Consider the following 22275-nt stretch of genomic DNA (forward strand, 5'->3'; position numbering starts at 1 on the left):
GGAATATTAAAAGGAATAAATGAGTCCATGTTACAAAAATTGCAGATAGATTGTGAGAGAAAAGTCACACCTGAACATTGGCATTATTAGTATACAGTATACAATATATACAAATGTCCATAATATGGTTATATCATGTATAATGATCAACAGGCAAAAATACCAAAAGGGAAAAGTTTATTAAATAAATCCGCTGTGTATGTTTGTGTAACATGCATGTACCTGTGTGTGTGTGTGTGTGTGTGTGTGTGTGTGTGTGTGTGTGTGTGTGTGTGTGTTGCAGGATTTGCTAAAACACACTCCTAAGGACCACCCGGACTTCCCCCTGCTGCAGGACGCCCTGCGGATCTCCCAGAACTTCCTCTCCTCCATCAATGAGGAGATCGACCCCCGCAGGACAGCCGTTACCACACCCAAGGGAGAGGTGTGTGTCTGTGTATCTGTGTGTGTGTGTGTGTCTGTGTATGTGTGCTGTTGAGTTCATCGTTAGGGTTTGATTTTTGTGCCAGTTTATTAATCTTGGTGTTTGTGTTAAATGCCTTGGCTAATGTTTCTATGATGCTGTTGTAATGCTGTATGTGAGTAAGACAAGGGAACAGAGCCCTGGTTTCACCTGACTGAAGTAACACTTCATCAGATGAAACAGAAGAATTTATCCAACAACAGTCAGTGTGTCCATATGGGAACTTAATCAGTGCCTGACAGTAATGGTCAAAATTAATTTGCATATATTACTGGCAAGAATTGTTTGAGTAAGTCAGTGACATTTCTGACCTTATGGGGAGAACTCTCATTCAAACTAAACAGAGGAACTGAAGAGGATATTTAACATACATGTCACGTGTTACCTTTTAATTGCCTGCATATGGCCAGATAGGACACACATATTTAATAGTTACAACAATGCTGCCATGTTATACCCAGTACCATTCTGTTATTCCAGCAGTGCATCCTGAAATGTTGCTTTTTAGCTTTAGTTGCAGCCAAAAAAAAAAAAAGCCTAATGAATGCAGAGCTGACTGTGAAGTTACAGGAGAGAGACCGATAGAGATACAGAGAGAGAGAGAGAGCCTGGTTAGAGGAAGAAACTCATCATGGAGTCAGGCGGCCATCGCAGAAGCTCTGTGTGCCCTCTTTGAACTGAGGCTTATTCAGATCACTTCATCTCTTTTTAAGAAGGGCACTGTGCCCTCTGTCACATCTACTTGCCAGCCGAGAGTCAAATAGCATGTAGAAATGATGTTTTTGTTTAACCTCTGTGGAGAACCAGATGGGTGGGGTCGTCGGCGTCAGGAAAATGAGGTTCATCACAGAAACTGAATTAAATGGACTCTGTCCTTTGTGGCAAACTCCACCCATGTGGTCGTTGTCATGTAACGACGGTTTAACTCCAGCTTTGTGTATTTTCATGTTTTAACATCACTTGAGGGAATACATGATAAAGGTTTGACAAACATTACAACCCCTTATGCATCTTTGGGCACACTGAAGTCTTAATCCTCATGTTGTGGCAAAAAGAAGTGAGGTGGGGTGACTGGACAAAATAATTATCCAGTCACCCCACCTCACTTCTTTTAAACTAATAATGGTCCAAGACTTCATTGATCAGTCAAAGTAATGGATCGGATCGGTACTCTTTATTTGTCATAGCATTTTGTGACCAGTGCGTCCTTACTAACAAATATACCAAACAGTTATGCAAGTCTCAGGTCTTTAAGAAATTTAAAAACCAGTCAAATAATTTTTAAATAGATTCTGGGGCTCATGGGAGGCAGTATTGCACATTGTGAGCCCACTGATAACAAGGCTATTTTTCATACTTCCTGAACAGTATCAGGGGTTTCACGGACGGCAGCAAATCACCATTTGACCTGCGTCAACAAGACATGTGTCCTGTGTCTGTTGGTAGAGCCAGTCGCTCTCCCTTTGAACAAAAACAACAGGAAGTGACATCATGTCTTCCTTCAGGCTCGTCAGCTGGTGAAGGATGGCTTCCTGGTGGAGGTGTCGGAGGGCTCCAGGAAGCTGCGGCACGTCTTCCTCTTCACCGACCTGCTGCTCTGTGCCAAGATGAAGAAGACGGCTGTGGGGTGGGTCCACATGTCCATCCACACACACACATGCAGTGTACAGCACACGCGTGCAGCAGTGTGTGGACTCGCTGCCTGAATAGCTGGCAGAGAAACAGAGACACATTCACCAGCGTGTGATCAGTGACACACACTTAAAAACACTCTCACATCCTTGCCTTTGCACCTGTAAATGCAATCTTTCCTCCACACAGAACAGAGAATATAGATTTCTCTACGTGACAAGTGTACCATATTGACACATACACACACAGCTGTGAATACACAACCCCTCCCACCTCATCTCAACCCATCTAATCTCCTGTGAATTGATTAAAGACAGAAATCCAAGTGTCTATCTTTATTTATTTATTTATTTGTAGACTGTCTTCTTTATCTGTATGCCATTCATAGCGGTTTCCATATGGGTGCGTCATTCAGACCCCTGACAGTGAGACAGGTGGGATGAAGCCGGCACTTTGGCAAAAAAGAGCCTGTCTCTCTTTCTTGTTCTGGCTCCACAAAGCACGAGGGCTCTTTTGATACTTCAATAACGAAAGGGAGAAACAGGCTGGCTTTATGCCTCCAGTATTTTGAAGAGTTGAGGGGAGCAGGCGTTTGATATACGCCAATGAAAAGAGAGCGGGGCTGAACATGAAGAAGGTGTTATCCAGATAGATGTGTGGGCTGTGAAAGGGGGCGCATGCAGACAGTCGTGTGTTTCATTACGGGAAGCAATCTGTTTTGGGCTGAAGACAGAGTAGAGTGCAGCGACAGAGACAGGGTGTTTGTGAGTGTCTTTGTGTGTGTATGTGTGTGTTTGTGTGTGTCAGATGGTGCATCTAAATGCATGACACATGTCCGCAGATGAAGCATCTGATTTACACGATTGTGTCACTCCCCTCGTCAGCATGGCTGCCGCTGTTAGCCAGATTGGACTTGATTGTGATTGACACTCGCTATTTGTCTGTGTCATTCGCAGCCGCCCCTCACTTGGAGGAAAGGATGGCGTTGCCATAACTACCGGTCCTGTAAATCAGACTATTAAGGTCTGGAGTGTTATCTCTGTAAGCCGTCGACACGCCACACACAGGCTTCTGGCCACAGAGCAGCCAGTTAGAGCGAGGCAGCCATCCAGAAACTCAATCACGTTGTGTTTAGTCACTGAGGAGCCTTAATCCCATTCAATCCCATATTTATCTCTGTGGTATCCAATTGGGATTAATCATATTTACATTAACACCACTGCCACTTACCCTGCTTCCTAAATGGGTACTCTATCATATTCTTCCATACAGTCCAGCACCGGCCTGATTATGGAGAGTAAAGGCTGTGAAAATGACGTTTGTGTGGGCGCTGTGGACTAGAAACATGGGGGAAATCACAGACTGTCAATCAGCAGAGAGAGGGGGCGTCACTAAAAATAGGAGGGGAAATGAGAAATGAGTGTACGTGGATGATAAAGAAAGTAATGAAGCTTCTATCATGTGATGCTAAATTCACTGGATGAGTTTTGAATGTTGTCCTAATGCTTGCACACTAAAGACGGTAAAATCAGCACACACCACACGCATGAACTGAGTCAGGATGATGACCTATGTAGCCTTTAGAGCTGCTGAAAAAGCAGTGAGTTAGTTAAACTGCCCCATGTGAGGCCAGTGATCTGAGATAGTTCATCGGGCAGCATGTGTAGCAATCATGAAGATGTTTCTACTAAACCGGAGAACCACAGCTGTAGTTCATGCCATCGCTAAACAAACACCATCTCAAGATACTTCATAGAAGATGAATGGCAGACTAAATTTTTAAGCTTTTACATCCAAAGGAGCTTTATGCCGTTGTTTCTCTAAGCGGTATGATTCAGAAAATATGTCACTTTCCCTGTAAAACCAGCCTGTGTGATAATGAAGACAGAAACACAATACTTCTTTATTTGGGCAAGAATTGATCTGAAGAGATCTGAGAGAAGGCTGAACTGTCTTAGATTGTAGTAATACCATGAGAATACGGTTTCTCGTGTAGGTTTTTTTCTTTTATTATATTGTTTGCATTTTACATATTTTACCATCCAGCCGCTGTGCTCAGTTCAACTTCCTGATGAAGGTATTCCAGTGCTAATGAGTTGACACAGCAGCACCCAGAAAATGCTAATGAAAGGCTCATTAGTGTCAGCGCAAATCCATCTTCTCAGTCCTAGGTGAGCCCACAGCACACTGACAGAAGTGGAATTGCTTAGATGGCCTTCGATAGCTTTGTGACTGGAAGAATAGGCAGAAAATTATTCTTTAACATGAATTAAATTATAGCACACCAATTAAGTCAGACTGTCTATCTAATGTCAATTTAATTTAACATGCAGGAGTTCAGATTTTGCCCTTTGATTATAGCTCTTGTCATTAAGTCAGTCAATGTAATTTACAGGGAGGCCTAGACATGTATAGCAAGATTTGTGTTAGTGCAAGGTTTGAATTTTAACCTTTAATTACAGCACCCACATTAGACCAATCAATGTATTACTTTAAAAAAAAAAAGACAAGAAAGAAAGAAAAGCTTACACACCCATCTGGATGGACTGAATTTCTTTGAGTGTTTTATTTCAATTCAGAGATATACTGTTTTCAAGTCTGTTTTGTCATTGTCACCTCCCTCACTCTCTGACTTGATTTGGTGACATTTTAATCAGATTCCATGGCAAAAGTCTGTTTGCATAAGCCAGTAATTTAATTCCATTATTACTGTGTAGTGAGGCATGACAGAAGGTTTTATGACTGATTAATTGTGTTTCTTCTTTTCGCTCTCCACCTGTCCTTTCCTCCACACCTCCCTCTTTCCGTCCTTCCTGCATCCGTCTAATCTGACCCTCTCTCCATTTTCCAGTCGTCATCAGCAGTATGAGTGCAAATGGTACATACCCCTGGCAGACCTGACTTTCCAGACCCTAGACGACTCAGACTCCTGCCCCCACGTCCAAATGCTGCCCGAGCACGAGATCGAGGAGATGAAGATCAAGATCTCAGTCATCAAGAGCGAGATTCAGAAGGAGAAGGTAATCCTGTAGAGTTTTGCAGACAAGTCGAAGTGAATCCAGGACATTCCCCCAGCTTTGAGAAAGGCTTAGTTGGTAAAATCACCATAAAGCGTGGGTTTAATACTAGAACAGGAAACTGAAAACTCTCTGATGCTGCAAAATCGGGGGTGGAACCCTTTCAGAAGCCCTCAACAAGGAAAATGTCCTCGTGGAAGCCATGCAGATGCATAATGCATAGAAAAAGAATGTTTTATACTCTGCGTTTGCTGTTCAGAATAAAAATTAGTTTGGCTGACTAAGACCTCAGTAAGCAGTATAAATGTTTGGCATCATTCATGAATGAACCACCCAGACTGAAAGGGCATGGAGTGTGTGAACACGAACCGCTAAACAAAACACAGCATCGCAGAATGTGATTGTACAGGGGCTGGATGATCTTGAATCACGTCCACTGGTGTTTAAATTGAAGGCGTCTCACAATTATATATACAAAACCACTTAAAGACTGACTATTTATTCAGTGTGACCCTGCGCCCACACAGGGAATGCCAAACAGGAAAAAGAATTGGACCAGGTCTGTCTGTCTGTGAATAGAGCCATTATTGTACGACATGCAGGTACTTACCTACAGAGAGAGTGACATATAGTGACAAGGTACAAATATATGATGTCAGTTATAAGAGAGAGATTTTCCAAGATTGTTTAACAGTGGACTTTTTGGTGAAGACAGACAAAACATAGTTCATGTGGAAGCTACAGGATGCTGTCATGAGCCAAACCAGCTGGATACACTGATGGATCGTCATCAGCTTACAGGGTTCTTATTGGTCATGAAATATGTGGAAAGTCATTGAATTCTGTACTAGACAGGGAAAGTCAGGGAATTTAATAAATTCTCAGAGCGAGTAAAGGCATATCATACAAGTTTGTCATCCTCAGTTTAAATAATCTGAAACTATTTATTCATCAAGTCAACCATCAGTGTATTTTGGTATTTTGTTCACATTATGTTCACTTTCCCTGCAGAATGGTGAACTTAAATAACCTCTGAATCTGATGTGAGTTTAAGGTTCTGGTCAAGGAAAATCGCCATATTAGGTTTATAGACGTCATGGAGATTCAACATTTTACTCATGGAAAGTTTACATTTTGACAGTGTGGGACTTCATTTCTCTTTAGAATCCAAAGTTAAATTCCCTGAGAGTCTGGTGGCTTGGTCGATTATACAAAACACACCACATCAGAGTTGCACTCACCTACATATCCTCTTCCTCTACCACCCATACAGGGTCAGCAGAGGCTTGGGCCCGGGCAAATGTCCAGGAGTGTACCTCCAAAAGCCCCACTGTGTTTATGTTTCTCATGCTTTATTCACAACCTGTACAGGACTGGTCCTGGCTTCCTTATAATTCATCATTAGACACACAGACACACACACACACACACACACACACACACACAACCCATCCAGTGATAAGCATCTATTTGTCAGACTTACATGGAAGACTCTCTCACCAAACACAATTCACATTACTCACGCCTTTGTTTTTTGGACACAAGGTTGAGCTTTAGGGATGACTGTGTGGTCATACTGTGCAGTGATAAAAACATTAAATTCCAAAGTACATATCTAGTTTCTTAGACCCCAAACCATAAGCAGGAAATTATCTTTCTAGTCAAAAATTTCCTCCTTCTGATGCCCCAGTTTGGTGGGAATTACTATTAGGAGCTCTTTCAAGGTCATTATTTTGCCCACATAGCAGCATTTTTGATATTGTGTCTCATTTTGTTGCCGGTTCCTGAACTTGCTGCCCATCTGCATTAGCTGAGGAAATGTTTGGTTAGTCATGGGTGTTAATATCAGCGTCCAGCAGCTGGATTACGCAACACTTTACTGCTTCATTGCTTCAAATGCACTGAAAGCTACAGCAGCAGTGAGTTCCTGTTATTGCCCTCATACACCCACCCAGGGTACACTGAGTGACCAAGGCTGATATTTAGAGTTGGTGGAGGCCAGGGCAACCAAAGATCCAACTGATTGTGGCCAGGCTTTGACTCACGGCCCTCACTTCCTGGTGAGGGCCGAGAGGATGTGTGTGTTTGTTTTTCTTCGGTACACACAAGGAGCTGAGATCCTTGCATTATATGAAGGCTCTCATAGTGAAGCAATCACTTGCTGGGCCTCATCCAGAGTCTTTTCTGGGTAAAAGGAGTATTCTGATAAGCTGCTTTGATGTTGACAAGAACTTGGAGTCATGGAAAAATAGAGTCATGGATTCTGCACACTAGATAATGAACATTTATTGGTTTACCTAAAAATAAAAAAAGTTAATTTTTCACTTGTTCTGTACAGCACCTAGTAATGTATCGTTCAGATGTGTGTACTTTTGTAAACTTTGTGTCGAAACTTGGGTCAGTTGTGAGTTGATGGGGATTTTTGTTTTGATTTTTGCGCCCTGTTTTTCACCTAAGCAGTCACAAACATTTACTTGATACCACTAAATTGCTTAATGATCAGTGAACTTCACACAAGATATTCAATATCACTTCCAAAGAAGTAATTTTTTAAGTAAGAATTTATTCACCACCCATCATACTAAAATACTTTCTCCTAATATGATAACGATCATCCTGTCACAGCAGGATCAAGCAACTGGCGTGGGCTTGTGCAAAAACTGAATTTTTCTCACGTTACTATCAGACTCTGGAAATCTCTAGAAGGGTTGAGGTTCACATTTAAATTTCATGTGGGCTGTTTGTTGGTCTGTGTGTCTGTAGAAAGCACCAAAAGGTCAGAGCCGTGTGGAGCGTCTGAGGAAGAAGATGAATGAGCAGGAGTCGTGGCTGCTCCTTCATTCCCCCACCATCCCTTTCCGCATCCACAACAAACATGGCAAGGTAATCCCATTGTTCTGCCTAATCACTCACAGTCCCAGTGTCGCTGTACTGCTAAACTTTCACCACTAGAGGGAGAAATGTGCCTTTAGAAAACAACCTCGAAGAGCAAGTCCTAATTTCTGGAAGTTTGGTGTGGATGTTAAAGTGGCCATGTAAGCATGACTATTTTCCTACAAATAGTTTGCACAAATTTGGCCACAGATTTGGCCACACAGACGTATTTGCACATCTCTGTATATCTAGTATTACCCAGTGATGCGTATTTACAGATCTGAATATACTGCATACCTTTGCACCTTGCATTTGTAAATATGTCAGTTCCCGCCTTTGTCAAAAATCTTTCTAGCCAATAGAAACCTTTTATTTGCCTCATGAATATCTAAATATCTCCAATGTATTTTTTTGTTTTTCTGTTGAATTGTATTTTATTTTTATCTTCCCCTAGTTACCCTTAAAGCATATATTATCCTACAGAATTACTACTTCTTTTTCTTGCCATTTCATTTATGCCTTGCCCTTAACACATCACAATATCTGAAGCACTTTTACTGTTTTCTTTGTCTTGAGTATAAGCTGCTGATACATAATCATAATGATAACAGACTAATACCCTAATTTCCATGTAATACCCTTGAGACTAAGCCTAACCCTATTACAGAAGATTTCTTTTAAAACCTTGGGATCTTTGTTTAACCATTTTTTTTAATGAACACAGTGCTATGATAGTTGTTTAAATCAAAACCCCAGATGTCTTTGATGTATTTGAAGCTGGATATTTTTAAAGGCAGTTGTGCTGTTTTTCTCCAGAGCTACCAGTTCCTGCTCTCCTCCGACTATGAGCGGTCAGAGTGGAGGGAAAGCATCCAGAAACTCCAGAAGAAAGGTACCTTGAAGTAATATTAATAGTTATTGTCCTCCAAAGAGATTTAATCACAACTAAAAACGCTTTGCTACTGAGTGTTTTTATCTTTGAAGCACGGTTTATTTAACTTTTAACTGATTAAAAAGCCACTCTCAATACACTACACCACAGAAGAGGGATGTTTTGACCATAGCTGTTTGGTGGTGTGTGTTTTCCAGATCTGCAAGCGTGTGTATTAAGCTCTGTAGAGCTCCAGGTCCTCACCAGCTCCTGCTTCAAACTCCGAACTGTCCACAACATTCCTGTCACCAGTAATAAAGACGGTAATGAATACACACACACACACACACACACACACACACACACACACACACACACACTCACACACTCTCCTGGCTTTCCCACACGGCCTCCTTTCCTTACAGACATACATAGTCATTCCCCCTCAGCTCCTTGCCCTCCACTCTCTGCTTTGAGTTTAACTTGTTACTTTCTCAGCACAAATAGCACAGAATGTGGAAGGGGCCCTGCAGGAGCGAATGTAGGTTACAATATGATTCTCATCTAGCTCTTTACCAGTCGATGTCACGCAGTGCATCAGCAGTTGCCTGCGCTGAGCTCTCAGGACCTATATGTTTGTTTTTGCTCCAGATCTCCATGTTGCACTTCTTTCAGCGGCCGGTGACATTAAAGCCATCTGGCCGACCTACTCTGATCTCCCCAAATAGCACCAGGATATTTGCATAAACACACATGCTGCACATGCATACCTGCCAAACTCCTAGGAAGGGCCCAAGACCTGAGAAGGTGCCCTACCTACAGTATCTGAGAGATTTTTGCTTCTGATTTCATGTAACCCTGCAAGTGAACGCCTTGCTTTACAGCGGTAATCTTCACGGTACTGTTCTATTTTTGCTGACATCTTTGGTGCTTAGCACTCTTTTCTTTCTTTCTTTCTTTCTTTCTTTCCTTTACCCCAGTGAATTTGAATGAAAATAGCATCCACACACTAAAATCTGTGCAGTATTTTTTTTATTTGTGAGCTTTCGCTCAGAGACTAAGGTAACTGAAGTCTTTGATATTAGTGGACTACAAGAAAAAGACAGTGTCTATAGAGACGGTCAAGAAACACTAGGGTTAGGACAATGATTTTGCATTATTTACAATATTCAACAAAATAAAATAAATAACACTATAAAGACAGATGCTATGTAAACATCAGGCTACAGCCATCAATATAGCCTAGAACATAAAGAATCTATTATAAATTATTCATAACAAAACACTCATGTCAAAATCCACAGACCTAGTGGATGCAGTGTGTGTTTCTCAGAGTTCACCTGTCAGTCAAACAGGGACAAACAGGAGTCCAGTACTGAGACATTTTCTTGATTGGATTTTCTGTTGATAAAATTTTAGGCCCTGTAGATGGCGCTCTTTTCTTTGGCTGCTCATCACCGCTCATGCTCACTATGCAGCTCCTCTCCTGTGTGCTCCTAACAAATCACTGTTGGTGCTGCCAGAAAAGTAAAACGCATCACTTAACTGTGTGGCAAACGATTTTTCTTGGAAACACCTGCCTGACACCCAAACTTTAGAGCAACAAATGTATGAACTGGACAGGTCGAATCACCTCATGGATTATTATTTTAAAGGTGTAGGAACACTGCAGCCTGTTAGATTAATGGTGTTAAGAGGATTGCTCCTGGCTGACACCAGTGTGTTCTTTTTTTAGCGTCATTACAAAAAAATTTTCATTTTCTCACCCCTGGTACTGACTCGGTTAAACTCCCAACCTTTCCACTACGTAAGGGATCCAGCATTTCATTTAATAATAGCCAAGCCAGTTCATATTTTTCTCTTTTCCTTCTAGGGAGGTGATATCCCAGTATGGTCAAACAAAGCTCAGGCCCCATGTCTAGCGTTAGACTTTTTGACCCGCTCCTCATTATAAAGCAAACATAAATACACATACACACATACACACACCTCCGTGTCATGAGATATAGGGAGCACAGTAGGGGTTGAAATTGAGACCAGCTGGTGAAGGAATGCAACTCATTTAGCTCTCATAACGAAGAGGATGGATGATATAGCAGAGAACCGCTCTGTTAAGTACAACAGGAACCTTCATGCTTTCATGTGACCTCTGTGATCAGATTTTTTTCACAGTTTATCACATATTAGTGTTTTTTTTGTTTGTTCTTTTTCTGCTAAGCTTCCACAGTTTGCTACACAAGTCAGTGTGTTGTGTGGAGAAATGGATTTTTTCTTTACTCGATGGTGACAAGGAGCACAGAGCTCACTTTAAAGGTGAACCTTTGAACCTCTCTATGTGATATTGCCCTCTCACTTATATATAGCACAAACATACACACACACACAGTTAACCCCAGGGGTGGACTGCTCTCCTCTCAGTTGCCTACAGTGAACCTCCAAACAGTCCTGCAGCCCTCCATCGTAGTTTATTTATCAGGAAACACTGAGGCTTCACAGGCCTAAACCAAAGCAAGTGGACACAAGAAAGCGTGTGTGTGTGTTCTGTGGGTGGGTTGGGGGTAGGGGGGCACCGGGCCACCCAAAATCATCCACCCACTCGGTGGCCAGCGCCAGTTGTTGTTATGGCAGAGGGCTGTGACTGCGAGTGTTGATGTGAAGGCTGATACCAACTCGATGAAAGGCTGTAATTGTTCAAGATCAAGGATCACGTTTTGCCTAATGCTGTCCAAAGTTGTTTTATGTGTCTCTTCGTGAATATAACGTGGGGAGTGGGTGTCTGAAGGGGTGTGAATGGTTATTAATTGGGCTAGATAATAATAATGATAGGGTTTGGAGTGGACCACCCACTCTGAAAGGAATGAAGAGGACTCTTTCTTTGTCTATGTCTCTCTTATTCACGCAGTGTTGATGGTATAGATACAGATAGCACAAGATAGGAGAGTGTCTTATGTGTCATAATGATGTTTTCTGTACAAACACTGACAGCAATAATCTGATGATCTAAATGTTTCAAAAAGCAACAACAGTCCCTGTTCTAGAGGAATTTTCATTAAGTCCCCATACTGACAACAGGAGCTGCAGTGACTGTGCTGTGTTTTCATTTCTCTCCCACTGTCTTGTGTTTTCCAGATGAGGAGACTCCAGGCCTTTACGGGTTCCTGCATGTGATCGTCCATTCTGCCAAAGGCTTCAAGGAGTCAGCCAGTAAGTCAGCCTGAAACTGCCTTTTTTAACATTGCACTCATAAACACACATATGCACACACTCACTCGTACTCACCAGAGCTCGGCATCCCCTCACACATTGCTGCTGTACATGTACTGTATGTGTCTGCCAGCGTCAGTACGCCAAAGCACATGACTCAGTCATCACAGTCTGCGATGCAATTTCCATCATGCCGCAGCCCGCTTCAAAGATGGAAGGAGGAAAATGTGAGATAGAAAGATGGGATAGAAGAAAACAGGGAGCCACAGTGCCAATTCCTGTGGTTTGTTTTTATGCAAGGGACAAGTAACGCCAAAAAATCTGCATTCACATTACAAAACGAGAAGAGAGACAGTGGGTTTACTCACACACACACACACACACACACACACACACACACACACAGTAGACAGTGACACACACACGCACACTCACAGCTGAACTCCTGGTGTGGCAAATACGAGGCCAGTTGTTGAGGCCTTTGGTACACACGCTCTGAAATTCCCCACCTTACACAAATGACCCATTGTGCAACCTCTTTCGCTCTCTCTCTCTCTCTGTGTCTGTATTATCAGGCAAATATGAGGTTGGCATGACCGTGCAGAGCCTGGCTCAGACATGTCAGTAGTGGACAGCTGGCGTTCCACCACACTGTGGGCCCTGTTACACAAGCACCAGTTCAAATATCAAATATCTGGAAAAGAGTGAGAGTGGGAGAAATATGATTTCCTCAGTAACCATGACAGCCTTTAGTATATGAAAGCCAGCCTGCTAGAATTTCCCGGGTAATGGATTGGAAAGCCATCTCCTCTGAAAGCCTGTTTGATCCTCGATGAAGCGCGCAGAGCTGAGGGGTTTAAAAGTGAAGAAAGTGTGTGTGTCTGTGTGTGTGTGTGTGTGTGTTCGGTGGAATGCAGTGGTTTTACTGATACAGTTTGATGTCCGTTTGTCCAGTGGAGCGTGCAGAGCTGTGGTCGTGGCATGCGGGCCATGTGGGGTGGATGCTGTGTTCTACCTCTGCCATTATAGGAGCATCCACCCTTAAAATAAACAAATGCTGCTTAATACTGTTGTAATGACTTCTAGATAATGTAATAACTTTGTAACTCATTTTGTAATAAAATGTCCCTTTATATGAATCAAAAATAAAACTTGATAATGTTAGAAAATGGCAGATAATAAAATGACATAATATTTAATTAACAAGCTGTAATAATTCAGATACAATATTATTAATCATAATTATTATTTCATCATCAGTTTAAAAGATGAAACAATAATTGTAGGATAATGAAAAATTATTATCACTTTACATTGCAATTTATTACATTAGCATTTTGGTTATTATTACATTTTGACAAGCATACTATGTCTAAATTAAGGTTCAAGGTAAAGATAGATATTTTTGTTTGTAATAAATTGCTGGCCGGTTGTAGCCTTGATGATTATATAAATAACTTCTTACGTTCGACTCTGAGAAAAGCCTAATGAACAGCGTTAGTTAGAACTAAATGCTTTCTTGCTGATAATAGTGTTTCTTGTGCCTGCTGATAATAGTGTTTCTTGTGCCTGTTATTCCTTCAAATACCATAAATAAGTAAGATTACAGAGGGTCTCCCAGATTTAGCTGAACCAATGGCACAGCATTGCCTGTTTATGTGGCAGCTGTGCAGCGTGCACAATGCTGAAGCGTGAGTCTACATCTGTGTGTTAGAGGATTGATGTGGTTTCAGTGTCATTGTACTATTGTCTCTTTTATTGTCTCTGCTTAGCATAAGATATGCATTTTTCATCTCCCCTGCGGGCCGCGCTTTTCTACACAAGTCATCTAACAGCCATTTGCAGCATTCTTGCATAATAGTGTGTGGGAGTGCATGTGTGTTTGTATGTGCCTCCACTTAATGCATATTGAAGTTATTATTGTATCAAAATGGAAATGTGTAATGACTGGAAATAGCCGTCATTATTCAGTGGTTCAAATTGTGAGGACATGGAATCGTTAATAATTGCCTCTTTTTTCATTTTGATTGAATAATCACATAAACATGTAATAACATGTCTTATTGGCTCTGTGTTATTTATGTCACATAGATCTCCCCCAATGGGAAAGGGCTTTCAATTCCTCCTGGGGCAAAGTAGTCTAACTGGGTCACATAGGAAGGAGCTGGGAGTCGAGCATCTCCCTAAAAGGCTGTTGTGTTATTTAAAAAAAGAAAAAAAGAAAAGAAAAAGACATGAACTTGTAGACATGGAGGGGAGCAATGTTTTGTGTAGGGGTGTGTGTATGTGTGTAGACACATACACACACCCATAACACACACATACGCAGCCCATTGTTTCCTCTACATTTACTCTGCAGCTGCTGCAACCCAATGCTATAAAATTGCAATTGCCAACATGCCATTGTATAAGGCACAAGGATCCAAATAAGAAGTTGTTGTGAACTACCATGGTTAGTCACAGGGACTGAAACCAGAAAGGTAAATCAAATCTCTGTTGAGCACAACTGTGGTCATATTCTTTCGATTATGTCATCGTGTCCAACAAGAACAATCTCACAGTGTAATTTCTGCAGGAAGATAGTAGCTCATATGATAATTTTCCTCCTGTAACTCGGATGAACTCTGAACAATCGGATGAACAGTGATTCTTTTGTTTGCTGGCGGTTCAACCAAGACTGTATCTTCAGAAACTAAATTTTAGCCACTTGCCACACTTCCAAGAAATTCAAGACAAAACAGTGCTGTATCACTGCACATGTTCTCATGGCTTGTTGTAATTTCTGCGTATAATTGAATCCAGCCATGTCTGTGTGCATTCCCACTGAATATACTGCCTTCCTTTTTATTACTGTTGTCATCCTGGATCCTATGAAAAAAATTAGATTATGCCATTTCCTTTCTTATAATGTTCTCTCAGAAGTATATTTCCTCCAAACGCCTCCCAGCAAAATTGTCTAAACCAAGCCACTGTTGTTTTTATTGTCATACTTTAATACATATACAATAAAGAGATGGTTTGAAAGGCATCTGTTTTATAGTAGAGGGGATACAGAAATACAACTACCGTCGTCTTAGCTGGTGGCGGGGACTTTTAGATGTGGAACTCATATTATTAGTTTAACTGATTGCTGCTTGTCTCCTAATTCTGTCAGTCCACTCTTTGACCCAGCATTCAACACAGCCTCAGGCACAGATTTGTCCCCATATAAGAACACACACACTCAAACCCACCAAAAGGATGGGTCCAAACTCAGATGATTTAGTTGGGAAAAGATGGTACCCATTAACCCCTGCATTTAGGGGTCAGAGACCCCTTGCTGGCCAATTTAGGCCCCCCTTTACATTCTGGGCTTGATGGTGACCTGCCAGAAAGATGAAAATCCATAGAGCTCCAGCATCCATATCCAGGCCTCTTTTGGTGTGTCCTATTTCTGAAAGCCCCCCTGGCTCCACTTCGAGGACACAAAAAGACCTCTCTAAATATGCTCTCTGTGGCCTTGTTTGAATTTTAGGTCCAGGCACACAAACCCAGTTCAGATGGAGAGGAAATCAACTTCCAGAGAAATCTGGAAGCTGCCAGGACTATGAATGAATGCACTCACTTTTATACTGTAGCCAGCTCAACAACAGAAGTTTAAATCGCAGTTGGGGCATGAACACACACCCTCAGTACCCAAATTCTCTGAACTGAACACAACCAGCAGCTGTTTCTGTCCCTGCAAAGAGTGCCAAGCTCAACTGCCACCATGTATTAACAGAGTGAAGGACTGGGATCAGTAAAACTAATCTTGTTTTGGTAACATCATCCCCTTGAATTAAACTGACTCTGGCAGGTAGTTTGTATGTTTAGGGATATTGGACGTCCGACCAGCGACGGTGACCCCGAGCTGTAGTGCTTCCGTATGTGGAGGAAGCGTACTATAACCGCTTAGCTTTTAAAATCATCCCCCAGATGGTCACACTGAATTCCCCTCTGCTAAACTTCCCACGTACCACCACTGCTAATCTCTTCCTCATTGAGAGTAATTATACCAGAGCCCTTCAGGATGCAGAGAAAAACAAACAAAGAGGGAATGAAACCAGATGGAATGAGATGCAGTCATACTGTATAGTCCGAGTTGTGACAGCTAGGGCGGTACACGTGAATGTTCGCTCCAGTCGACCGTAGCTCAGCCGGATGGTATGGTTGGTATTTCTCCCAAACCTTAACCAGGCGTAGGTCATACCACTGTTTTGATGTTGCTAAGCCATGCATGACTGTGCGCCGCAGTGTAAACATATTTTTCCTCATCATACAAGTGTGTGTGTTTATATGTATTTATATGAGACCCAGTCTGTCCCCCGCCCTCCCTCTATACCCAATCCTGGTGTCTCTCTACCAGTGAAAGGTCGAGGTGTATATCCATCCGTCATGCTGTCAGATGGGGGTTCACCCAAGGGAGCAGGGGGTGTGGAGGCAGGGTCCAGGCTCTGCGATGTACGGTAGACACATTATAGACAGCGTTAGGTGTGGTCTGTCGGAGCCTCTACAGCAGCATTTAAATAACCACATTAACACAGTGACTCGGTCCTTGTAATAGCCGAATTGGTCCCAACCCCAAGGGACCCAGGGGTTGTTGTGTGAGAATGTAATGGCTTGAGGTGGGTGGGGGGGGGTGTACACAGGCATGAGTTTGATACCTGTCAGCCGATGATGTACTGTATAGCTTATTGATATTTTAAATGGATATTTGATTTTGGCTGAACATTTTCCCTCTGTCTTTTTTTTTTAAAGTGCACATTCGTGACAGGTCCATTACCAACATTATACACACAGATGACCCGCAGGCGGCATCACCCACTTTCATTGTTGTTTAAAAAATTCTACTTGGAACATTTGCGTAAACAAAGAAAAACACCTACGTGGTGTTGTATCATTCTGAGTCCTGAATCAGACTTTTTAGTAGGGAATTTCACCTTATTTCACCTCATGGGATTTGAAAATGTTGGGGGTTCATATCCCACCATAACTAAATGTGCATTTAGTGACTGTAATTTTACCGCAAACTCATTCATGTTATAAGAACAAAGGCTTGTTGCTTGACTTCATAGTGTTATGTAGGTTTCTCAAAGTATGGTTATCGCAAAGCCACATCAGATTTTTTGGATATTGTATCTCACACTGCAATAACGCAAAATCTTACCAAGATTATTTGTCTTATTTCAAGTCAAAAATGTCTTATTTCTAGTCAAAATATCTCATTACACTTAAAACAAGACATGATCACCTCAGAAGAAACTTGTTTTTAGACAATGTTCACTTATTTCAAGTGAAAATTCACTTGAAATAAGTGACAATTTGCTTGTTCCATTGGCAAAATTTGCCAGTGGAAAAAGTGAAAATTCACTTGAAATAAGTAAAAAGTAGCTTGAAACAAGAAACAAATTTTGCCAATGAAACAAGCAAATTTTCACTTGTTTCAAGCAAATTTTCACTTGAAACAAGTGACAATTGTCCAAAAACAAGTTACTTCTGAGGTGATTATGTCTTATTTTAAGTGTAATGAGATATTTTGACTAGGAATAAGACATTTTTCACTTGAAATAAGACAAATAATCTTGGTAAGATTTTGAGTTTTTGCAGTGCATGCACTATGGGCACTGCAGTCAAGGAACTTATTTATATTTTTGTAGTCTGTTTTCCTGTTTTTTGTATAACTGGTGACTAGTTACTTTAATGAAAGGATGTTTCATTGATGGATTTGTCTCCTGTGTTTCCTCCTAGATCTGTACTGTACCCTGGAAGTAGACTCATATGGATACTTTGTCAGCAAGGCGAAGACCCGAGTCTTCAGAGATACCACCGAGCCACAGTGGAATGAGGTCCGTCAACAAAATGTCAATTTTTCCAAGCACTTTCTGTTTGACTGTTTTTTACTCTCTATCCAAAGAGCAGTGTTTTAGTTTCCTTTCCCTTTTCATCCAATAGGAGTTTGAGATCGAGCTGGAGGGCTCCCAGTGCCTGCGGATCCTGTGCTATGAGAAGTGTTATGACAAGAGCAAGCTCAACAAGGACGACAACGAGATTGTAGACAAGATCATGGGCAAAGGGCAGGTTCAGGTAAGTGGAGAGAGGGTGGCAAGCCCTGAGCAGACTCCTGAAGTCTGTTATCTGGATCATGTGGGCCATCACAGAAACTAGCCAGAGATCTGTCATGCCATAGATGAATACAATACACAGATGGAGAAAGGCCTGTGTCCTGTTGGGGAGTTTTCCCAACATGTGACTCATTAGTTGTCTAGCCGCTGTGCGCAACAGAGTGGTTTTGTTGTGGTGGAAACTAACAATGTTGGTTGGATTAACTGTCTGAAAGAGAGTTTGTTTAAGGGGTTATCCCCTTCCTCATTGTAAGAAACATCCCTATAAAAGTACCTTTGTGAGTCCTGTAACTACTGTATACTCTGGGTACAGAATGGAGTCTGTGGTTTCTTGGTATTGAGGTTTAAAGCTGTTCTCCACTCTGATTGTTGTTTTTGACAGAAGAGCTTGGTCAGAGTTGTGCTTCACTTTTTCCGCTACCTCCTCTCCACGTGATTCTGTTGGGTCAAGTTTAGATTGACTCCTGTCATTTTCTCCTCAATTCAGCCAAGTTGCTGTCATTATACTCAAGAGGGGATCTCTCCTCTTCTCTCCACCACCCGATTGAGCTTCACCTTATAAATCTGGGTCAGCTTTGAGGGTTTCTGTTGCTCTTACCATAAATTAATGTGCTTGTGTTTTTCTCAAGTGATTCATTTGTATCATAGCTAGAGGTTCGCTTGTAGCAAGGTATTCCTCTTGAACCTTTGTCTAACATGTTTTTTACTCCTTCCAATATGCGCAAACAAAACGGAAAAGACAGAACAGTTAAAGCATTTCTGGAGTTGTTTGTTGTTGGTGCTGCTGCATATAGAACAACAGTTTCAGTCTCAGGTAGAAGCAACATCAGCACGGATTTTGCACTGGGAATACAAAACTCCTCTCTAACATCCAGAGAAAGTGGGGCAAACTTGAATTACTCAGACAGCATTGGATTTTAAAGGAGAGATGCGCTTTTAAAAAAAAAAAAAAGTGTTTTCCTGTACCTCGTTTCTCCCCAAACCCACATTCCTGTTGTATATCTTTCCACCAGCACTGAAGTGGAAAAAAACACCAACAACATATTTGTTATTGCTTTTCCTGACTGCCACTGCCGCTTTCTATGCCGTCCTGATTTACTTTGATGATGTTTGTCCTTGAATGGTCTTTTTTTCCCCCCGGTATACCACTAGGAACAAATTCTCTACTACTCTTTTTTACTTTTCCTTTAGTATCTATAATTTGGAGTAAGTTTGTTTGAGGTGACTGGCTTGTTTAGATCAGCCAGTCACCATGCACCTCAGGCTGTGCATAGGCACTGAAGAATGTATGGATTCTCGATCAGTCTGCCTTCACATTCAGGGAAGAGATGTGTCATCCAGAGACTTGAGTCATGATTGTAACCTCTAAGGATGCAAATTCTTCTTTTTGGTTGCGCACCCTTTCTTTCCATTTTTATCTGTACGTACGATTACTCACTGTTCATCACTGGGGAAGGTGGATATATTGCTGCTGAATGTTACTAATTCATGTGTTAGTCACCACCCAACACTGGCAAACACACATGTAAAAAGTCTGCATAGCTACCATCATTGCAGGCTAACAGAAATACTAAATACTGTGGCTATTTACATTTAATTCACTGACAGTCTAAAATATGTTGTTAAGACATGAATTTATGAGTGGACACCATTATGGTAATCTGTATTTATTTTATTTTTTTTTTTTTGTTAGGCCCCAACTCTTGTATCTTTATTCAGCATCCATTTTTTTCTTCATGGCGACCTCAGGTACTAGAAAAGAAGCCCTGAAAATGTGTGGACAAGTTTACTGGAACTTCATTAAAAGGTTAATTATAAGATTTGTTGCTCTTCGCCCAATTACCCGTCATACCAGTTAAAAGAAGTTAAACTCCATGTAGTTAAACCTATAGGATTTATCAGTCTTGTCTGGCCAGGGGCTGTTGGGTTAATTGGGTTGTCTCTTACAGATATACATTATTTGACCTATGAGCGGATAAGAACAGGAACTGTGTGTGTGTGTGTGTGTGTGTGTGTGTGGGCAGAAAGAGAGCTTCTTCATAATTACAAGCTGTTAGCAGAGGGCCAACATGCAGTGCAGTGTACCCCGTCCCTTTGGCATGGCTGCAAGTCAAAGAGACAGCCCACTGCTGAAAACTGCTGCTGCTGCTGCTGCTGCTGCTGATGGGAACATCCACTCCCAGCCAACAACAGCCAAGAAACAAATAAATACACCACATGTTGTTCACTGGCTTGCTTGCAGGGGGAAAAAATAGAGTGGAGGATAGAAATGGAGAGAATGGTATGTTCTGTCCCAGGCTCTGAGCGGGTGGGAATGGTGAGTGTGTGTGCTAAAGAGACAACCCAGTGTGGGTGTGCACTGAGGAGGAGAGGGGGAGGTCGCCTGATGGAGTTGAGGTGCAATATTTCCATTCATGATACAAACTGTTTGTCTGGCAGAGGAGATGATACTTTATCACGGATATCAAAGAGCCAGTCCAGGGTTGTTTGTGGAAAAAGGTACAATGACACAGAAGTCTCTCAGAGTGTAATGGTGTGACTTTGTTTTTTTAGATGTGATTTTTTTTGGTTTGTTTAGGGTCAAGAAATACAGTTGGCTTATAATTGTGAGCAAATTCCATGAAATGTAGGCTTGAAAAGCAAATCTATAGAAGAGACCTTTTACATCAATTTGTTTGATCAGAATATGTTTTTTTTTCCCAAGAAAGAAGCAAAAAGGCTGCCCCTACAAACCACCATCTTGTTTACCTGTTAGGTTACCTTTTTTTTTTTGATAATTGATAATTCAAGCAAAATAATTGTGACCCTCTGTTAAGTGATACAACATTTTCAAACTCTGGATTCAAAGATACATAATCTGTTAAAAAAAAAAAAAAAAAAAATGAAAATCAGTGTTTTTCCACATTGGATCACAATAATGATAACCTTTAGCATGAAAACTGGGTTCTCACTTCCTGCTAGGCCTTGAGTTCACTATCTGAAAATGCCCACAAGGCATTGCCATGCTGTCACTGAAGGACAATGAAAAAGGCCCATGGAGGCTTGTTACTTGACAGCACAGTATTAACATGTGTTTTCGAAACACGGCATCAGTAATGTTGCATCATCTTACACAGATATCTCATGTGATATGGAGACAGCAGCTGAGGAACCTAAAAGCTGTAAAGTTTTCTCGGTGCGTTTCCACAGGGCCGTAAGTCCAGGTTCCAGAGCACATAAGAAAGACTTTCACTTGGAGCCGAGCTGTTTTCTTTCCTGGTGAAGCTGCCTCCGTTGTTTTGCTTCGCTCTCTGGAGACCCTCTGATTTATTTAACAAGCCTGCGGAATACTGGCTGACCGTAAATGGGCATATTGGGCTGGAAGTTTTCTTTTTTACCCACTGCCGTTACTTCACTTTACACCGATGAGAAAGTTGATTACTAGTGTCATCAGAACATGTTATGGGTCAGGCCAAAGTTTTTATTTTGATAGTGGTTATGGAAACATGTAGGTTTTTTGATAAATAGTGCAAAACCTGCTATATACTATAAGTAGTTTGTAGGAGAAATTCTCTGGCACTCAATGGATGAGCTGAAAATTAAACCAGTCCTCAAGTGAGGAAGTCAGTTTTTCCCTTTGTGTTGTATTATTTCCACCAAGCTCTTGTGATATCCACCAGTAAGCTAAGACCACTGTTTCTGGACTGGTGAGATGGCAGCTCTTGTGTTTTGTAAGGGTCTCGACTTCGTGCACACACAGTATAGAAACAGCATAGATGTGACATGCAAAGGGCTTCAGCAGCACAGTGATGTTGGTGTGATTGAGTTGCTTGACCGCAGGGGAAATGCCACCATTTATTTCCAGTCCCTGACTCAGCTAACATCCCTGAGGTAATAACCTCTGATCTTTTGGGTCACTTCGCTAATCCTCCAGTAAATGGCAACAAGGTTGGGGGTACACTCCTCTGTCTCTCAAACTGGCAACATAAATGGATTTTTGAATAGCTCCAAGCAGGCGATTTGGAAAGCTAATCAGTTATCAGCCCCCAAAATTGCCAGTTAAAGGGAAGCATCGCCTCCGGTCTTCAGCAGGTC

At 41.6% G+C, this 22275-nt stretch overlaps 1 protein-coding gene across 4 annotated transcripts in view; it reads left to right on the forward strand.

Annotated features, from left to right (window-relative positions):
- Positions 1-22275, forward strand: part of abr (ABR activator of RhoGEF and GTPase) — a 151936-nt gene that overhangs the window by 88064 nt on the left and 41597 nt on the right. For all 4 annotated transcript variants that reach the window (XM_030068686.1, XM_030068687.1, XM_030068688.1 and 1 more), the window contains 9 exons: positions 284-424; positions 1969-2090; positions 4947-5115; positions 7876-7995; positions 8803-8878; positions 9076-9180; positions 11987-12061; positions 17828-17925; positions 18032-18163. In XM_030068686.1, the coding sequence (XP_029924546.1) occupies positions 284-424; positions 1969-2090; positions 4947-5115; positions 7876-7995; positions 8803-8878; positions 9076-9180; positions 11987-12061; positions 17828-17925; positions 18032-18163 (1038 nt within the window). The remainder of the gene's footprint in view (positions 1-283; positions 425-1968; positions 2091-4946; positions 5116-7875; positions 7996-8802; positions 8879-9075; positions 9181-11986; positions 12062-17827; positions 17926-18031; positions 18164-22275) is intronic.

This window comes from Myripristis murdjan, chromosome 14, assembly GCF_902150065.1.
Source record: "Myripristis murdjan chromosome 14, fMyrMur1.1, whole genome shotgun sequence".
Taxonomy (NCBI): domain Eukaryota; kingdom Metazoa; phylum Chordata; class Actinopteri; order Holocentriformes; family Holocentridae; genus Myripristis; species Myripristis murdjan.